The sequence below is a fragment of the Haliaeetus leucocephalus genome, unplaced genomic scaffold (assembly GCF_000737465.1).
Source record: "Haliaeetus leucocephalus isolate CR32 unplaced genomic scaffold, Haliaeetus_leucocephalus-4.0 Scaffold144, whole genome shotgun sequence".
In the NCBI taxonomy this organism is placed as follows: domain Eukaryota; kingdom Metazoa; phylum Chordata; class Aves; order Accipitriformes; family Accipitridae; genus Haliaeetus; species Haliaeetus leucocephalus.
The window spans coordinates 2,622,423-2,640,152 of record NW_010972580.1 but is presented as its reverse complement, the minus strand read 5'-3'; the positions used below and the strand labels follow the sequence as shown (position 1 = coordinate 2,640,152).

The following is a 17,730-nucleotide window of genomic DNA, read 5'->3' as shown; positions in this document are numbered from 1 at the left end:
CTCCAAGTGCAGTGGAGCATCAAACCATCCCCAGTTCCCATCTGGATCCAAAGACATGAAGGGCAACTGCAACAGACCCAACTGCAATTCAAGTTTCTCCTTCCACTTCCCAGCTGAATTTCTAGTCAATACACAGGCCTTCACCTATTTGTATTTTTAAGTCCTTCCTTTCATTCAGAAATCCAGCAAGTAAAACCTAAGTCAATTTTTTAAGTTCTCTTCTCCCTAAAGCATTTTATCTGAGGATGGCCCAGCAAAGCCATCCAGCTCTCCAAGCCTTTGAAACAAGACACTTGCAAAACGCACCATATCCAGGGTGTGCCCAAAACACGCTCCGTGGAAAAATCTGCTGGGGTAGTGCCAGTTTAGCAAGGAAAACATTTTCCCCCAGCTGGAAGTCTAGCGCAGCGCTGCTGCGGAGCTAGTGCAACCAGAAGGTATCTGCTGGAGGAGAGAACAAAGGAGGGGGAGGAAAAAAAAGCCCATGTTACTGCATAATGAAAAGCAAAATCTTTCAGGAAGAAAAACACATCTGTGAAGTACACCTTTACAATCTCTTTAAGGAAGTCCATTTTTGCCATTGCTTCAGTTTTCATCTTACCCATACAGTAATTTTTTATCTTGTGTCAGTATTAACAAGAACAAAAATGCAGCTCTAAACTGTAGCTGCTTACAGATGCTGGTGTAACAGAATACAGAAGTCTTTTCCCCATCCCCCACACCAGTATATTAGACTTCAATATTAGAGATCGGCTCTAAGTGGGGCCCCTTTCCCTTGCTCAAACACTAACTTCAATTTCACATGAGATTGTAGGAAAGCAGACAAGTTACCACACTAGGTTTTTAATGCCAGTTCACGTTCACAAACTTCACAAACATTTTTTTCTGCTGCTTTAGATGCTGTGACAGGCTTTTTCCAATGAAAAGTAAAGTAAATATTTATGCAACCCTATCCAAAGTGTCACCCACAAGTCCTAAAAAATCTGAACTAGAGCCTGTTATTACTCGCTGCCCCACTGGGTAAGGGCTACAGAGACAAAGCATAGTTTATTGATAGTGCCAGACACCAAATCACTTCCAGTCCTCTGCAATATCTTTCATACACCAGCCCAGCGCAGCCCCACAGCCCAAGAAACAGCAGAGAAGATCTGACACTGAACAGAATAACCCAAACCCCTGCAAGAGCATGAAAAGCATCTGCAAGAAAGATGCAGAAAGATGCTTTGCCTGCATCCAACACCCCACACAGCAAATTCAAACACTTTCCTGCACCACAGCACCTGACTTCACTGCTACTCTTCGCACACACGACCCAACACTGAGTGCTGGCTCCCTTCTGCTCCCCGTGAAACAACTGTGACTTCAGCCTAGAAAGATAAATTTAAACCAATGCATCAAACTCCCTCTAGGATGAAAGCCAACAACACTGCCTTAACCGAGTTCTGTGGATGGCAACATGAGTACCTATACCAAAACCACCTAACCTTCCTTCCATACTCCAGTAAGGTCTGCATGAGGATCAAGGCTCAAATAATCATCAGAACCGACTTATCAGACATCCATTGTATCTGTAAAAGGTGTACTATGACCAACATTTCGTGGAGAAACAACTGACTCATTTTTCTTAAGATCTTTCTCAAGCACTGTTCTGATTTGCCCTCTTTTCTTAAAAGCAAGAGGGACTTGCAGAGTGTCCTACTTACTCTGGATACCTGATTAAGCATTTCTGAACAATGAACTGCTCTCTGCTATTCTGCTTTCAAATGCAAAGCAAGAACATGTTCAGGATTTGCTCTTTTTCTCTCTTCCCAACTGAAAGATGCTTGAGGGACATCTCTCTTGACCAACATATTGCTGCTGAGCAGCACGTGGATTACAAGCAATTCAGGTACAACAGATGCAAGTTTTCATAAATAGCTGAGAAATAGAAGGTTAAGCATTGTGCTGTTGTCAGTACCTACAAGCACAGCTAGAAGTCAAGAACAAGAAAAATGCCACAAAAAGCCAAGCAGGTAACTGAAAAAGTCATAAAGAGTAGAGACAAACTTTTAGGATTGCTCTACATAAATTGGAGTTAATGAAACGTGTTTGTGACCAGTAGGAAAAGCTTCCTTAGTCCTCACAGCATGAGATTTGCCATCTGAATTACAGCTCCATGAAGTCACAAATTTGAGAAATGCTATTTAATAGCTCTTTGAGATACAGGCTTCCTTATCATGCTCTTGCTTGAAAAATACAATCAAGGGAGAAAAAACAGAATTTCTAAATCCTATTTCTCAGTCAACTGATGCACCAACTGCAACTACCCCTCGAACAACCACTGACTCAAGTGCCACACGCATCCCTCTCCAACACAGGACTTTGAAATTAGTGCTGACAAAAGCACTCCTTAGTGAGAAATCTTCATTACTACTCCAAGTCCAGCAATTCTGAAATCCAGACAGCACAATGTGACACAGCACAGGGAGGAGTCAACACACGGGCTTCCAAGGCTGTGAAATGATTCACTGCAACAATGAAGAGCAGAAGGTGCTTGGATTTCCCACCAGTAAATGGGCATAATTGAAGTGTGCTTAGGCATCATGGCCACAGGCATTGTAACAACCACAACTGAACACACTGTAGGTACTGTCTGACCCTCGTAAAAGGTGGTGCGAGAAGTTAGTCACCTGGAACTTCAGTTCACTCTCAGCAGCTTGATGTAACTGCCATCCGAACAGTGACTTCCCAGATAAGAAACCTGAACTAAAATGTAAATTCCAATTAAATATTTGTTTTCACTACCTTTTCAGAAAATTTCTCCATGGTACACAGACTGAAGTTGGGGATTACAGAGACTAAATCACATACCACTCACCAGCTAATGACTACATTGCTGCTTGACATAGGTAACTAATCAGCCAAAAATAATTGACAAATTCTGATGAAACTAGTCTACAGTCAAATGCAAGACAACCAAAGAAACCAACCAGTCTGAGAAAAGCAACTACTATAAAGATGCACAAGCCGCATGAAATATTTCCTACTGCTACGTACAGGGCCACAGAAACACCAGGACTTTGATTACTTGCTAAACCATCACTGGCCACATAAGCCAGAGCCCAGCCAGCAGCCCTCCAGCACTGCGAGGAATTTGCATGCCCTGCTCGAGCAACCTTTCACAAACAGCAGTTCCTGATCCTACCACGCTGACAACAGCATTTGGGCCCTTTCAAAGTAGCACAGGTTTCGCAGTCGCAGACAGCTGCTGCCTACGGTCACACCCAGCCAAAGAAATTCAGTACGATTCTCCACAGGGGAGGTTCCAACCTGCCTTCGTCACCACCGAGCAGAGGCAAAGCTTCTCTTCATCCTAACTCTGCCACCGCACACGCTTTTGAAGCAACACGTAAGAGGATCTTAGCTGTGAAGCAGCTTATTAATCCGAGAGCAAATGAAACGCAACATGGTGGTCCTTGATCCACATAAACCTAAGAACGCATCATGAACCAACCCTGTCTGCACGGGCTTTCTTTCCCCATCGGCCGCATGAGAATCAAGAGCGCCTTGTTAAACCAAGCCCATAGCTGGCAGGGCTTCGCAACAAAGGTGTAACGAATACCTCCCTGCTTTGTTTATGCATTACATGATGGCCTGGTTATGCACCTGAATGACAGCACCTTCCTGGGCAGCAGGTCTGTAAGTGCTTTAGAAGGACCTACCAAGCTCTGATAGATCTCTAATGCTACTGGAAAGAAGTAGTTCCTCAGGGAGATGCTGCTCTAGCCAAGATCAGGTGGGCCAGAAGAGTACAAATGCTTCGAAGTCTGTCCTTGACCAGATACTCATTCTGGAATGCCATCGTGCCAGAAAAACTCAAAGGTCAGCTCTTATCTAAGCATGATGTAAACACATTTTTGTTTCATTTGCATGCTTCTACTTGAATCTCAGAGGCAGTCAATGACATGGCCACTTACTGCAAGCAAGCTACAAGACACACCGTTAGTAGCATAACTCCCACTAAAGATCTAGAAGCAAGCAAGCAGTTTCTTGGGGGAAGTCAGGGGCATCCACAGGAGCAATACGCAGCCAAGGGATGCCGACTGAGGGATGAGACAGAAGTTTTTACACACATTAAGATATTCCATCTCGCTACCAAATTAAGATAATCAGGGTGAAAGTCTTCCTTCCAATAAGTAAATTCAGCAAGCTGCAAAATCCAGCCATACTTGAGCAACCCTGCAAAAAGCCTTCGCTGTTCTGTGCTCATACAAACGTAAAACAATGGTTCTGTACAATAAGCTGGCCCAAGGCGGCTTCCCAGTGGAAAAGTCAGCTCTTCCCCTTCCTGTCTCTTAGCACTACTTTGAAAAGAATGGTATTTAGATGTACTCAGATGCTTGTACTAGCTCTTAAGGTTGACTTCAGGAGTTTTGCTAACAAGCACAAATGTGCATTCAGCCTCAACTTCAGTAATGCCAGAGCTCATGAGACCCAATGTCAAAGCACTCATGCCAACAGGACAGTCAATGCTGGGAAGACTAATTACTAAATACCCACAGGCATAAACTTTAAACGAGGTTTGGTGGGCCTGGCCTAGATGCCAGTATGCATACACACCAGCTTCTGAACCTACAGACAATAGAAGGATCATTCTTTTTATTAGCTTTAAAAATCTTTGGCTTTTTAAGAGTGCTCAGGAGGTTGGGGAATGTAAAGGCATGACTAACACAAAGGGCAGGAAAGTCAGCAAAGAATTTCACGCATCATGTCTCTGAATACCGCACTTCCTCTTGGGATTAAGATGAGTGGCAAAGAAATTTCACTTTGCTAGACAACACGTGAATCTATGAAACCCGCACTATGGGAAATTTAATATTACTTTGGACAGAATCTTAATCAAATGTCTCCTCTAATAACTATTACAATACTTATAAATGCAATTTTACTACTAATCCCAACAGTAAGTTTGTGGACTTTATAAAACAGGAATAGTTATTAAACTCTCTTTTCCAACAGCACAAAAATGCCTTTATGTCCAGCCAGCAGGGATCACATGCTCGGCTACTAGTTTTGCACTGGGAGAAAGCCGAACTCATGCCATGTTTAAGACTTCACATACAGAAATCCATCCTGTGCTAACATCCCAAAAACACAATGTGACATTTAGCTGGAATTTAATATTCAAGAGCTGTAACATCTGTTTACCAGCACTCATCCATATGAGTGTGTTCTTGGAGGATGCTGAAGTTACCAAGTACACACACTGTTCATGTCCATCTACCTAGTTCAGTAAAATCTGTGTCAACACAGCACTTGACCAGTCATTAACATTATTTTGGACAACAGGTATCAAAATACGTTCCATTATTTCTCCACAGATCTGAACAACCCCAAAATAGCGCAGGTATGCAAAAGTCCTGGTGACTATTTCCAGCCTTGATCAGAAAGCCGTCTGCATTCTAGACAGGACCCCTGTGACTGCTACAGGGAGCTTTTTGTCAACCACAGCTATACTTCACAGACTGAGGTTTAAGTTCAATAGGTCCATCAAGGTGAAAGAGATCATCCACTGATGCAAGCAAGATTTTACACAGACTAGACACAGAATATAGCCTTTTAAGAGATTTGTGCAAAATACTGTGATATGCACTCCTAGGGAAAAGTCTTGTTTTTAGAAGAAAAATCCCCCTTCTTCCTTGACCTGTCTCAAGACCTTTTGCCTTGACAAGCATCTTCCTCCTCCACACACAATAGTTATGCAAACAGCATCCAGTTAACAACATAATTATGAGGCTGTTGTCATCATTTAATGCAACTCACAGACAAGAATAAAATTCCCAACAATAAGTTCCCAGATTCAAGAGAAGAACACACTCACTTCACACTTCCACTGGCACTTGGACCAAATCCTTTCAGAGGTTTTTTTCCAGGCAGTTGGTTTAACAAAAAAAGTAATTCCCCAGTCACAAACATGCTGTCAGCTACAAAGATTCAGGCTGGCCTTACTTTATATAACTGGTTTACAACAAAGATTCCCATTGTAAAAAGATAAACATTTCATTTCAGGGACAGGTCCAACACATCATGGAGAGAACTGTTTATAGTATTTTGGGTTCGTATCTGCAGCATGCTTGTACCAATCCAGCCAGCCAGTATTTCCAGGACTTGCAGCTCCACAAGAACACCAACAACTACCATATGCATGAAGAATTTTATCTTCAGCGTTACATGTGCTGCCTGAACTAGGCAGTGCGCTGCAAATCACTCCATACTAGTTTTAACTGTTACTTCTTTGATCTAAGCCCATCAAAAAAGAAGTGTTCCTACAAAAAAACACAGATTTTCCATCTGGCACTTCACCTTGTTCTCCCCCCACCAGAGATAAGCAAAGCATGACTTGCTACTTACAGCGGTACATGGGGTTGTTCTGGGTCTGCTTTGGTCAGTTCCTCTTCTTCAACGTCAGACTCTCCTCCCGAGCTGCTGTCAGTGACATCCGAGTCAAACGCTTGTTCACTGGATCTCAAGTTGGCCATACCACTGGCCGTGAATCTCTCCAGTTCTTCTGATATCGAATCGCTCTTCAAGAAGCTGCTTAGGCCTTCTGAAGTAACTGTCTCACTTGCAGCTTTTCTCAAGGCTGCTTCCGCTTTTCTGGTCAACATCAGCTGGCTCCGATGCCTCAGGGGGTCCAAAGTTGGAAGCTTGCTCAGAGTTTTCTCCAAGAAGCCACCCAACTGCTGCTGGATGTGTCTCTCCACCTGCTTTGCCTGCACCACCTGCAAGCGTTTCTGCAGCCTGCGGGCACGGTTCTCAATGTCTGCCTGCCGTCGCAGCAATGCCCTCGTCCTCATCTCGGAGTCTAGAGCACTGTGGTGACCCACCAACAGAGAAGGTTTCTGCTCCTCCAACTTACTGCTCCCAAAGTCAGAGTGACTAGCAACACCAGGCAACCTAGTCTCTCCACTGCCACCCTCGAGCACCCGCTGTTGCTCCATGGAATTAAGGGAAGATTTGTTTGCAGTGCTATTATTGCTAAATGGAGTTGTGTGCTCTGCATCAAGGCTTCTGTGTGGAAGAGTGCAATTGGTCAACCCGGTCTTCAAGTCCCCCAATTCAGAACCTCCTGCATTATAGTCAACACCTTGGAGGGCAGCAGAAGGAGGAGCACACTTCCCACCATTCAGAGAACTAGAGTTTTCATGGTCTGAATTGGTACTTTTGGCCAATTTCTTGGCCAAGCCATTTACAGGCGCTTGTGGGAGAGGTGGCTGGCTATTAGTACTCATTGTTTTTAGATTCTCCAAAGTGAATTCCAACACTGGTTGCCTCCCCAACAGATCACTTGTTTTCAAGAAGGACTGAGATAAGAGAGTGTGAGATTTAAGGACTGTCTGCTTGTTGAAGACTCCTTGCAGCTTCAGAGGCTCTTTTGAAGAAACAGATGTTACATCCGAGCAGAGATAAGAGGCTACTAGTGGCTGCAGCTTGCCCAGCTCTTCCTTCGTAGGGTTGTTTCGGAAATCTAAACTGGGATCCTCCGGAGCAATGGCTTTCCTTTTGGTGCCGTTGGCAGCCAGGAGGATGTTGTTGGCGTTGCCGTTGCTCTCGGCACTGCCAGGCGACAAGGTGGAGGACGGGGGAGCCAGCTTGAATCGGATGTGGTGAGCTTCAGCTGCTGCGTCAGTGAGAGCGGGCGCCATCGCAGCCATTCAGCACAGAGAGACGGGAAGTCCAGCCTCTCCCGGTGCCGAGGCCAGCTCCACTGCCTCCCACTGCCTCTCCCGAGGGCAGCCTACAAAAGGTAAGGGAAAAGAGAAAGTTAGGCATTGCACTTGTAGAAAATAAAACAAACAAGAGGGACAACCGCAGCGAGATGTAACGACTTAATGCTCTTGGTAGAGCCACGCAAGCTCCACGTTCAGCACAGCATCCTCCCTCTGCGACCACCAGCCCTGGGCTCCGCAGAGCCATCCGGGCACCAGGCAACTAAAAAGAGAAGTAGCAACACGCAAGCTGGTCCTCAGGATCTCCCAGACCTAGTGCCTGCTTGTAACTACGATTCTAATCTTTCAGTCCATCCACCGAGCACAGCCTTCATGAAAGGTCCGGCCATGGTTACACCTATTCCTCAATCCCAGCAGCTCACCAACTTCACCTTTAAAATCCTTCAGCTACATCTATAAAACAGTTTTCACTGCTTCTACTGCCAGCTCAGGTGTATTAAAAATGACAAATTAGAACTATAACATGTAACAGAGACAGGGCTTGAGGGGAACAATTCTCCATATGCTTAAACTCCCAGTGGTTAAAGAAACCCCACCACCCCACACCCACTGGCAACCCCACCGCTTCCCTGAAAGCCTTGGATTTGAAGAAAGTTGTTTCCCTGGTGTCTATGAAACCTACTTTCCCAGAAGTACATTTCCGAATAAGCCAGGTGATTTCCAATGTTAGCTATTCCCATTTCTCTTTCAAGAACATGGATAAAGATTAACCCACACGCACACCATGACAGAGCAGTTCTACACTGACTGTAATAGCAAGCCATGGCTTAACTAAACTAGATCAAACAAGTTAAGAGACACAATCAAAGACCTTTCATTCATGTATGTACACTGCAACCATTTCCCACCTGCCTACCTTCAAGTTTCTGGTCATTTACCTACCTTCTTCAGCACTAAAAGTATCAGTGTTTTTTAATGACTTTTTTTAAATTGCGTTCACATAACCCACTGTGCTAACAGTGCAACAGTTACTTTTCCTTTTGCTGAAAAATTTATCCAGCACCTTCATAAGCTATTTCAATGTCAATTTAATAACAAAAAGTTGCCCTGAACTCTTGCCCGATATGCCAATCCCGTAATTTCACATAAATTTGCAGAAGCTTGTTGTAGCTGTTCATTAACGCACCCCAGTGACCAAATTAATATACCACTTTATAGGAAAAGCGAGGACTATCTATAAAGCTTGAATATGTTGAATGAGCAAAATTTAACAGCCAGTTTTGTTTCCAGCCTCATTCAGCTGCACCACAGTTGCTCCCCAGTGTCAGACCAGGTGCTTCCCCATAACAGGGACCACAGACAGACATTAGGGCTGAAAACCACTAAATACTAAAACCTGAATTTTTGTGAAAAGTCAGAGATGAGTTAGAGAAACCAACCCACCCCCCCAGGGAGGTAAGGCCCACAGGACAAGCGCAAAGTAATTTGCTCTGTTTGGTTTCCAGTGAGCATGTACGTTGGCCAACTGGCAGGCTCATCACCAGGTCTCCAGTTCAGGCCACCCACAGTCTTGCTAACTAACTCTCTCACCAAATCCAGTTAGGTGACACAGAGGAAGAAGACAGGGAAGAAAGGATATGCTCACAGAGGAACTGATTTAAAAAAAAAAAAAAAAAGATAAATTGAAGCTATTCTAACAGAAGTACAGGGACACCAGAGATGGGTTCAGACTTCAGAAGTCCCCTGTTGACAGAACTTAGCATGTTTTGTAATCAACTATACCTTGTCCTTACTGAAAAAAGGATATTGCATGCCTAAAAATCTACTGCACACTCATTGAAAATGGCTTTAGGCACCACTTGGGTCCCTAAATAAAGACTGAACATTACTATTCAAGGGTAAAAGGAAAAAAAAAAATTTAAAAAAAGGAACTTGCAGGGAACTTTCCACTTGTAGCTAAGATGCTCTTGGAGAGGAGGGAGAAAAACTGTCAGAATAAAGGACTTCCCCACTCCAGCCTCCTACCAAGACCTTCACTACAGAGACATGTACACTTGGAATGACTGTTCCTAGTGGGTGCTCTAAGTTCTGCAGAAACACGCTGGTCTGTCTTCCAAAGGAAGACTCTGGATCTGTGCTCTTCACCACAATTACCACCACAGCATTGCAAGGTATCGAGGGCAGCTTAGGAAATACCCATACTGCAAAAAAGCAGAAAAACCTGCACTTGGTGCTGACTGCAATGATTCTTCATGAATATATTTGCACTACACTGCAGCCATTTAGGAGTTTACCTAGGCTGAAGAGTATTTTAGAGCAAATTTGTAGGTCATCAACTTCAGTTAAATTAACAGAAGTAGAAAAAGGAAGCAAAACTTTCATACTGCCTTTTCCTCCAGGTTAGCAAACTCACTTTAAAAAGAAAATCTTCCTACTAAGCTACTGCAACCCTCCTTGGCTTCACTTTTAGTTGGGTGGACAGCATTTAAAATACTTTGGAAGCCTGGAAAGCCTCCCTTAAGAATAAAGCTTTGTTCTAGCAGCTTAAAGATGACCTCCAAAAGTTATTTGGTGTATTTTTTAAATTTTATTCAAGTCCTTATAAATTATCTGCATGCTAGACAGCACTGGTTTTTGTAACACTGAATTAGATCTCTACTCTTACCAACAATCCTTGGAAAAAATATTAGGGAACATTTGTAAGCATGATCCTCGCCCACCCGTTTATAAGTTTGGTGGTTATTAAAGCCATATTACACTTATCAGTGATTTCTTCCTAACAGGGAATTGGAGGAAAGAGGATAGCAAGGCATCTCTCTGAGGTGACCATAGGAAGGAGGAATAAAGAAAAGAAAAGGTCATTCACACGGACACAGTCTGAGGAACCTTCAGAGCATTCTGAAAATTCTGACAGTAATTCCAAGAATTATCCTGAATCTTTTGTCTGCCTCTGGGAATCAAACCACGCTGGCAAGTTCTACCCAAACTGCTATCACCATCAATATTATTAGATTGATGTGAGCATCCATGGGTCCCTTTTTTTCAGCGTTTCTCCGCCAAGGATCTACAACTCCCAGCACTTGAGTTGACATGCATGTGACCAAGAGGCTTCTCCTCCTGCAGAAGTCCTGCTGGTAGACAACTGTCAGAATAACCGGATTACCGCTCCAGTTCCACCACCACAGCATGCCTGCTACAGCACAAGCTCCAGTCCTGCCTTCAGCAGCCGTGGCACAACACCTTGTGCTGGACTTCACTTGGGAAGATCCAAAAGGAGGTGCTTCTGGCAGGCCAACGTGGCATTTACAACATGTCTTAAGATAATACTCAAAATCCACAAGCACGTTCTTCATTTCACTTTAAAACTAGAGCACTGCCGGAGCAGTTAGCATTAATTAACAGAGGAAAGATGAAAGGCTCTAGTAAGCAGGTAAAAACAGGGTAACCGTAACTCGCCCATCTCCCTTCACTTCCCGAGGAGTGCATGCGAGGCCACCGAGGGAGGAGAGCCACCAGGCCTACTCAGGTGGCTTCACCCACAATTCCACGTCAACTACACCAAGATTCAAACTCTTACCACATTTTAAACACAGAGCAGAGGGAAGAGCAGGAATAAGGTCGAGGCAACGAGGGGATGTTAGAAGAGGCACGAGGAACGGGCCCAGTCACACTATACCCCGGAGCAGCTATCGGGTCACGACACCCCTGAAAATAATCCTTCAGCGTGCTGACTTATTCAAGACCATCTGCTTTTAAAACCCAATTTTACAACCAGACGTTGAAAGGAGAACTGGGTTTCCAAGCACATGATTTTGTGCAACACCCCAGAAAATAACCCCAAAACGAACACGGGAAGTTTTTGCTCTCTGAAATCTTTGTTACAAGAGTTTCAGAGGGAGAAACCAGCCACCTGTGCTTCCAGTGAGGTTCATGAGAAGATCAGGGGAGCTCTGAGTCCTGGACATGGGAAGTATCAATAGCCTCTCCTTTGCCCACCCATCTCAAAACTCGTTCCAGTTTCTCTCCTGAAGGGCTCTCCATGCCCTCCCACCAGCAGGTCTCCTCGCAGACACGAGTTCCCTCATGGCCACGGAGCCCTGCACCCGCCTGGCTTCTGCCTTCAATCCCTCTCAGCACCGCCTGGTGACACACACATCTACCTTGCGTATTTATATTCCCTGAATTACAGTTTAAACACTTGACATTATATCCAAAATTCCTGCACACACTGTCTAGTTTCATCACGTGCCAAACCACACTGGGACTGCTCTTTATAGTTGCTGCGAGGCCTCCTTACTTCCCCAGATCTGCTCCTATGAGGCACTCGCCCAAACCCACCTGGGCGCATTCCCCTTTTCCTACAACTTGCACAAGAAATTAAGACAGAAGAGGTTACGGGTGGTCATGCAGAGACTTAAGTTCAACACGCAAGTAAAGGACAAATAACCTCCGTGTTAAATGCGAGCCTCCCCCCCAGCTGACTACACGACCACCCGCGGACTCCTTCACCTCCAAAGCTCTGTCCTACCCAACAAAAAGGTTTTGCAGAGGATACGTACATGAAGGTGCTGTTGCTTTAGAAGCAGTAAAGGCAAAGCTACCCTGAAGGAAGTGAGTATTATACCTATTCCCACTTCCCCTCTCCTCCCCCACTACGAATCAAGAGTGCAGCCAACTCTTGAATTTGTGTGGTTACAAATGTCTTTTAGAGAAAAAAAAAAAAGCTAGAATAAAATCCCTATACACTTCATTTTGCAACAGAAATACATCATCTATGCTCCTAACCTCAGCAGTCAGAGTAAATTAAAAAGTAGGTGCTCAACACACAAGCTAACACTCTGGGCCCTAGAAATATCTTCCGCATCAAAAAGGTACATCTACCAAAAGTTATACCTGTTATGCATAACAGATCCTCTACATGCCTTTTGTTATCACCTTTCAACATTTTATAGTTGTAAGACAGATGTTTACCAATTTAGAGAGAGATTTACATGAAAAGTAACTCTCAAAGCTTTAATTAAGGAAATGTGACAGACAAATACAGGACGATAAACTTATTGATAAGCCAGCTATCACGTGCAGTTTGGCAGACTGTACGCTTATAATGACCTACATTTGGGAAACAGGCTTTTTTTTTTTTTTAAATATTAATGAAAAAGAGATTAAGAACATACATAAGGACCACAGATTTTTTACAATATATACATGAGTACCTTCCATGTATATTAACACTACAGATTCGCACCTAATCTCTCTGAGAAAAGTAAGAATTTTAATATTAAGAACATCCCACAGAATGGTGCTTATGCACTGGAGCAAATACGAAAGATATTATTGAGCTCCACTTTTATAGCCTTTGTTTCCGACCAGAAGCCCTCAAGATTAAAATAAAAGCTGCTGGTTTCCACTTGCTGGTCTGCACGAGTGGCAGAGTCTTTTGCTCAACTCTAGAAACAGCAATGTGAGGCCTCCTTCTTCAAGAACAATTTTCTCTTATGCCTGTGAATTCTCATTGGATATAAATAAATCAATTGCATAATCTGAGGGAGAGACAGTTTTATCAATATGATGTCAGAAAGAAAAACAAAAGCCACAAAGCAAGATTAACTGTCATTTCCCCAATCAAAAGTCTGGAAATTTGAATAATTACAAGCGAGAATGCCTTCACCTGGAAAATGAAGTGGCTGGAGATAAAATACCCACTGCTGTTAAGTCACTCTTCAAAATAAAGTTGCTGTTTACAGTCAAATAAAAAGAAATGTGGTTTAAAAAAAAAAAAAGGGAAATTTTGCCAAAAAAAGAGGTTGAACAAAAAAAAAAAAAAAAAAAAAAAAAAGGCAGCCTTAATTGTGAAATCCGGGTCTCCCCCCCCATCCAGTATCAGAGATATTTTGTTTTTCTTTCGCATAATCTGGGCAAGCTGCCCAGGAAATATGAAAACCTGAACTCAGGACTCAGGGAGCAAGTTAAACAAAAAACAGAATTGCCTTTTAATTTTAAAGACACATTTTTCATTCACTACATGCAGTCATACCAACCTTTGCTCAAAAGCATATGACTCTTAGCAAAACTTTTACCCCCAACCCCCGCCCCGTAAATGGCACCACCTTAATACTTCATATTTTAAAACAAGGCATACGCTGTCACTACAAAAAGTATTTTAGAGTTCCTTGCGTTAATTGGCCATGTCCTCAAGAGGAAATAACAGAATAGAGAGGAGCAGAATTAAGTGTCTCCAATCACTAGATCCCTGCCCAGTCTGGTAGACTCGTCTCCAGCTGAGTTTAAATACCTTATTTTGAATGGAGTTCATCACACAGTTCTCCAGGACACATATGCTCAGCTAACTGCAGATCTCAGCTTTTATTGCTCCTCGGATCTCAGAGGAGAGAGAACAATCCACAAAGACTGCCACGGCAGCAACTAAAAACAAGATGACATGAACTCCAGAACAGAGATATTCATTTAATAGAAGGTGATGTTCAATCACACATCACAGGTTCCTTTTTATGGGCCATAATTACAGCCTGAACTCAGTTTGCTGTTTCTTATTTAGCGTAAGGCAACTTGACAGTAACCTTTCCCATCATATCCTCTGTCACTGCAGACCTCAACAGGAAGTTATAAAGATTTCAGAGAGAGGACTCCTAACGTTTGATAAAACTGAAAGTGAGAAACCTTTAAGGTCCATCTTTTGCTAACGTCTCTGAGGCCCAAAGCAGCTCCCGATACAGAAATATATATTTCAATTAAACTTTTTAAAAATAGCTAGGTTTTTTTTAAAACACTTGCCTTTCCACCAAATCTGCAAAAAGTAAGTTTGCAGGAAGAGATTAGCTAAGGAACAGATGAAGATGCGGCCTGTTCAGGCTGACAGCTACTCCCATTTCCTCTCTTCAGACACGATTTTGTTACCCTTTTTCCTCCTTTTATTAGATAAACAGCACAGTTCCATCACTAAATTCAGATACTGCGCTGTCAAAACTCTGTCCTCCAGAATTAAGTCTTCACAGCTATTAGCATATCCCATTTCACTGTCTGACTCTCTACACTGACTTATACTTTGGCAGTCATCTGCTACCAGCGGTTCGTGGCAGGGGGAGATCCATACTTATTTTCTAACTTTCTTTGAAACCTGAACACGACCTTACCCAAACTATCCTCTTCCAAAAACAAGGGTCTGAACTCGGGCCGAAGAGGACTCGCACAGGGTTTAATGGAATTATGTTTACTCAAGTCCTGCATCACCAGGACTCTTGCGGATTTGAGTATGACAACTCCTTGCCCAGCTGAGAAAAAACAGAAAGCCTTTATTCCAATTTAAACGATTTGTTACAGAAAACTGCATCCTTGAAGACGCAGCTGAACTGCTATTTACAAGGAAGGATTCTCAGACCAAGCGGTATGCTGAAGTCTTTGCTGCTTTTCATTCCAGATAGACATTGTATTCCTGGAAGTTATGACCAGGGACACGGTATTTATAAAATGCAACAGCGGAAACAGTGCTTCTCAGATCACCTGCCATTCTGACGGCCCAAATGCTAACAGGCTCTTTTTAATGAAACGATAAACATTTTGAAGAGAGGCATGTGTGCAGAACTTACTTATTATTTGGTCTAATCAGTATGTGACCCACCTGAGACACTTCCTCTGCATTACATTCCCATTCAGGCATAAGCTGGCACACCTGTTTCCCACACAGTGCAGTAAAAAAAAAAAAAAGTGCAAAATCAGGTGCTGTTACATGGGGAAGGGCAGAGATATCACTGACCTACTCTCAAAAAATAGTTCCAGAAAAATATAATTTTCCTTTTCTGGAAAATTAGGTGGAATGGGGGGGGTGGGGGGAAGGCCTACAAATCAAAATATGTGGTGCTCGCCCCTTCCCACCCACCCCCCCACCCCCCCTCCAAGCTTTACCCTTTCCCTGGCTTGGTAGGGCCTAGGAAGTCCTCGGGCCTTATCTTTATTTTGCTATACATTAAGTCTTATCCTCCCTGGAAAAGTCTTCCGAGGTTCCTAAGGACATGCACCACTCGCTGCCTGAGCAGAAAAAGGGTGGAGTGCTGAAACTCCAGAGACAGTCTTTGTTCGGAGCGTTCATTAGATAATGGCAGTTGCGTTCACAAAAACACAGTTATAAACAGGGCAAAAGGAAGTGACTTTGGTCACAGAACTGCTCGGTTTTCACCCCTCACTTGCATGATGTCAGAATTTCACCAGTTCTCCAGTTACCAAATGATCTCTGAGAGCAAATGAGACTCAAATACAGCATTAAAAAAAATAAAAGGAAATAGAGGAGCAGGGGGGAAGCCTAAGAGAAACACACAGCCACATCTGCCTGGTCATCTGCTGTTTTATCACCTCTGAAGAGGGAACACAAGTCATCCTCATTGCTAAATCATTACAAATCAGCTATAACAGTATCACAACCAAATTCCACAACTAACTGCTCCTACAGCATATCAATCCATTAAGCCCTACACAGCTGTGCTACCCTGGCAGTGTGGCTACAAAAAAAAAAAAAACCAAAACAAAAAAACCCCCAACAAACCACACAAACACCAAAACAACAAAAAACCACCACACCACCATACCCATCCCTCCCGCGCCAAAAAACATGCCGCCCATATCTCGTCTTTTGACGGTGGCCGACAGCGGACACCTTGGGAAGGAAAAGTGAGCAGCCCCGGGATCCTGGTCCCGTCGGAGGATCGGGGGTTTCCCGAGCTTTGCCTTTACAGCCCCTGGGTCGACTCTGCTTCGTCTCCCTCTTCACCGATTTAAAAGGCTGCTGACTTCTCCATTAAAGAAATAATATAATCAGATTGAGCGGCGCTACTACCCGCACCGCTCCCGTGCCAGAATGAAAATTCAAGAGGACTACGCTAAAGCAGGGGAAGAGCATCAGAGGTTTCTCCATGAAAACAAAGGCTATAAAAAGGACAAACACGGTTCTAAAGAGAAAACACTCCTATACAAACAGATCCCTGGATTCGTAACTACGGTGGAGGTTTAGTCACACACACAGAGACACGTAACACCTTAACTGCCCCCTCAAAGTATTTTATATCCCTGTCGTCAGTGGGACCGTGCCATGGCTGAAGTACTCTCCTACTTCCCTACCTCCGAGAAACGGGCTTTTACCTCGCCTTATTTTTAGAGGCACAAATCACACTGTACACAACACATGACATGATGTAACCGCGAACAGACATGGCCCAAACCAGTTCAAAATATAATGGTCAGTCAAAACAAATAAAAAACCTGCAGTTCCTCCCATATCCTGACCGGTTTCATGGAAAACTACAGTTTGTCATTCAAGTGCATTTTACATAACAGGCAATATAATCTATATAGTGCCTGTGTTTGGATCCACCTGTACACACAAATTTAAACAAGCGGACAGACGACACCTCGGTTTGTAAGGAGGGTCTGCTTTTTTTGTAGAAAATAAGGCCAGTTTCCAATAAATTTGGCCGGTGTATTTTTCCTTTTACATGATACCCATTTATACCCCAAAAGGATGGAAATTTCTCTGTAATCAAGCACTGGAAGATGCTAATCCCGTGATGGAAGTAAACACACGTACCGATCACGGAAAGCGTTTCAGGATAGCCGTGCTCCTGCAGCTTGTTTTGAGAAAAATAATTCTGGATCGGCAGGGCCGGTTCGAAAAAAAAAAATAATAAAAAATAAGCAGCCGGAAAGTAAATACAGGAAAATGGCTTAGCAGCTCAAACCCACATGAAAAATTACGCTATTGTATACCCCGAGAGAAGGGGAAAGCGCACCGTGACACATCCACGGCTCCCGCACGCAGACACCGGTGACAGCGCCGGGAGCCCACCGGGATTACCAGAGACCGCTAACATTAATATTTTCCAGGCGGATTTAGGGACGGAGGAGCTGCTCCCCTCCACGCGTTTTGCAAGATTGAGGTTATGCAATTTAATTTTTTTTTTTTTTCTGTTTACTTTTAAAACTTCGCATGTGTGCCCCCCCCCTCCCGCCTCACCCC

The 17,730-nt window shown here is 43.6% G+C and overlaps 1 protein-coding gene across 3 annotated transcripts in view; it reads right to left on the bottom strand.

The window, feature by feature from the left end:
* Nucleotides 1-17,730, bottom strand: part of KANSL1 (KAT8 regulatory NSL complex subunit 1) — a 98,806-nt gene that overhangs the window by 72,741 nt on the left and 8,335 nt on the right. For 2 of the 3 annotated variants that reach the window (XM_010561403.1, XM_010561401.1), the window contains exon 2: nt 6,391-7,777. In XM_010561403.1, coding sequence (XP_010559705.1) covers nt 6,391-7,694 — 1,304 coding nt within the window. In that variant the 5' untranslated portion in view covers nt 7,695-7,777. Of the gene's footprint in view, nt 1-6,390; nt 7,778-17,301; nt 17,364-17,730 lie in introns of those variants that run through there. The other variant, XM_010561402.1, reaches the window with a different exon arrangement.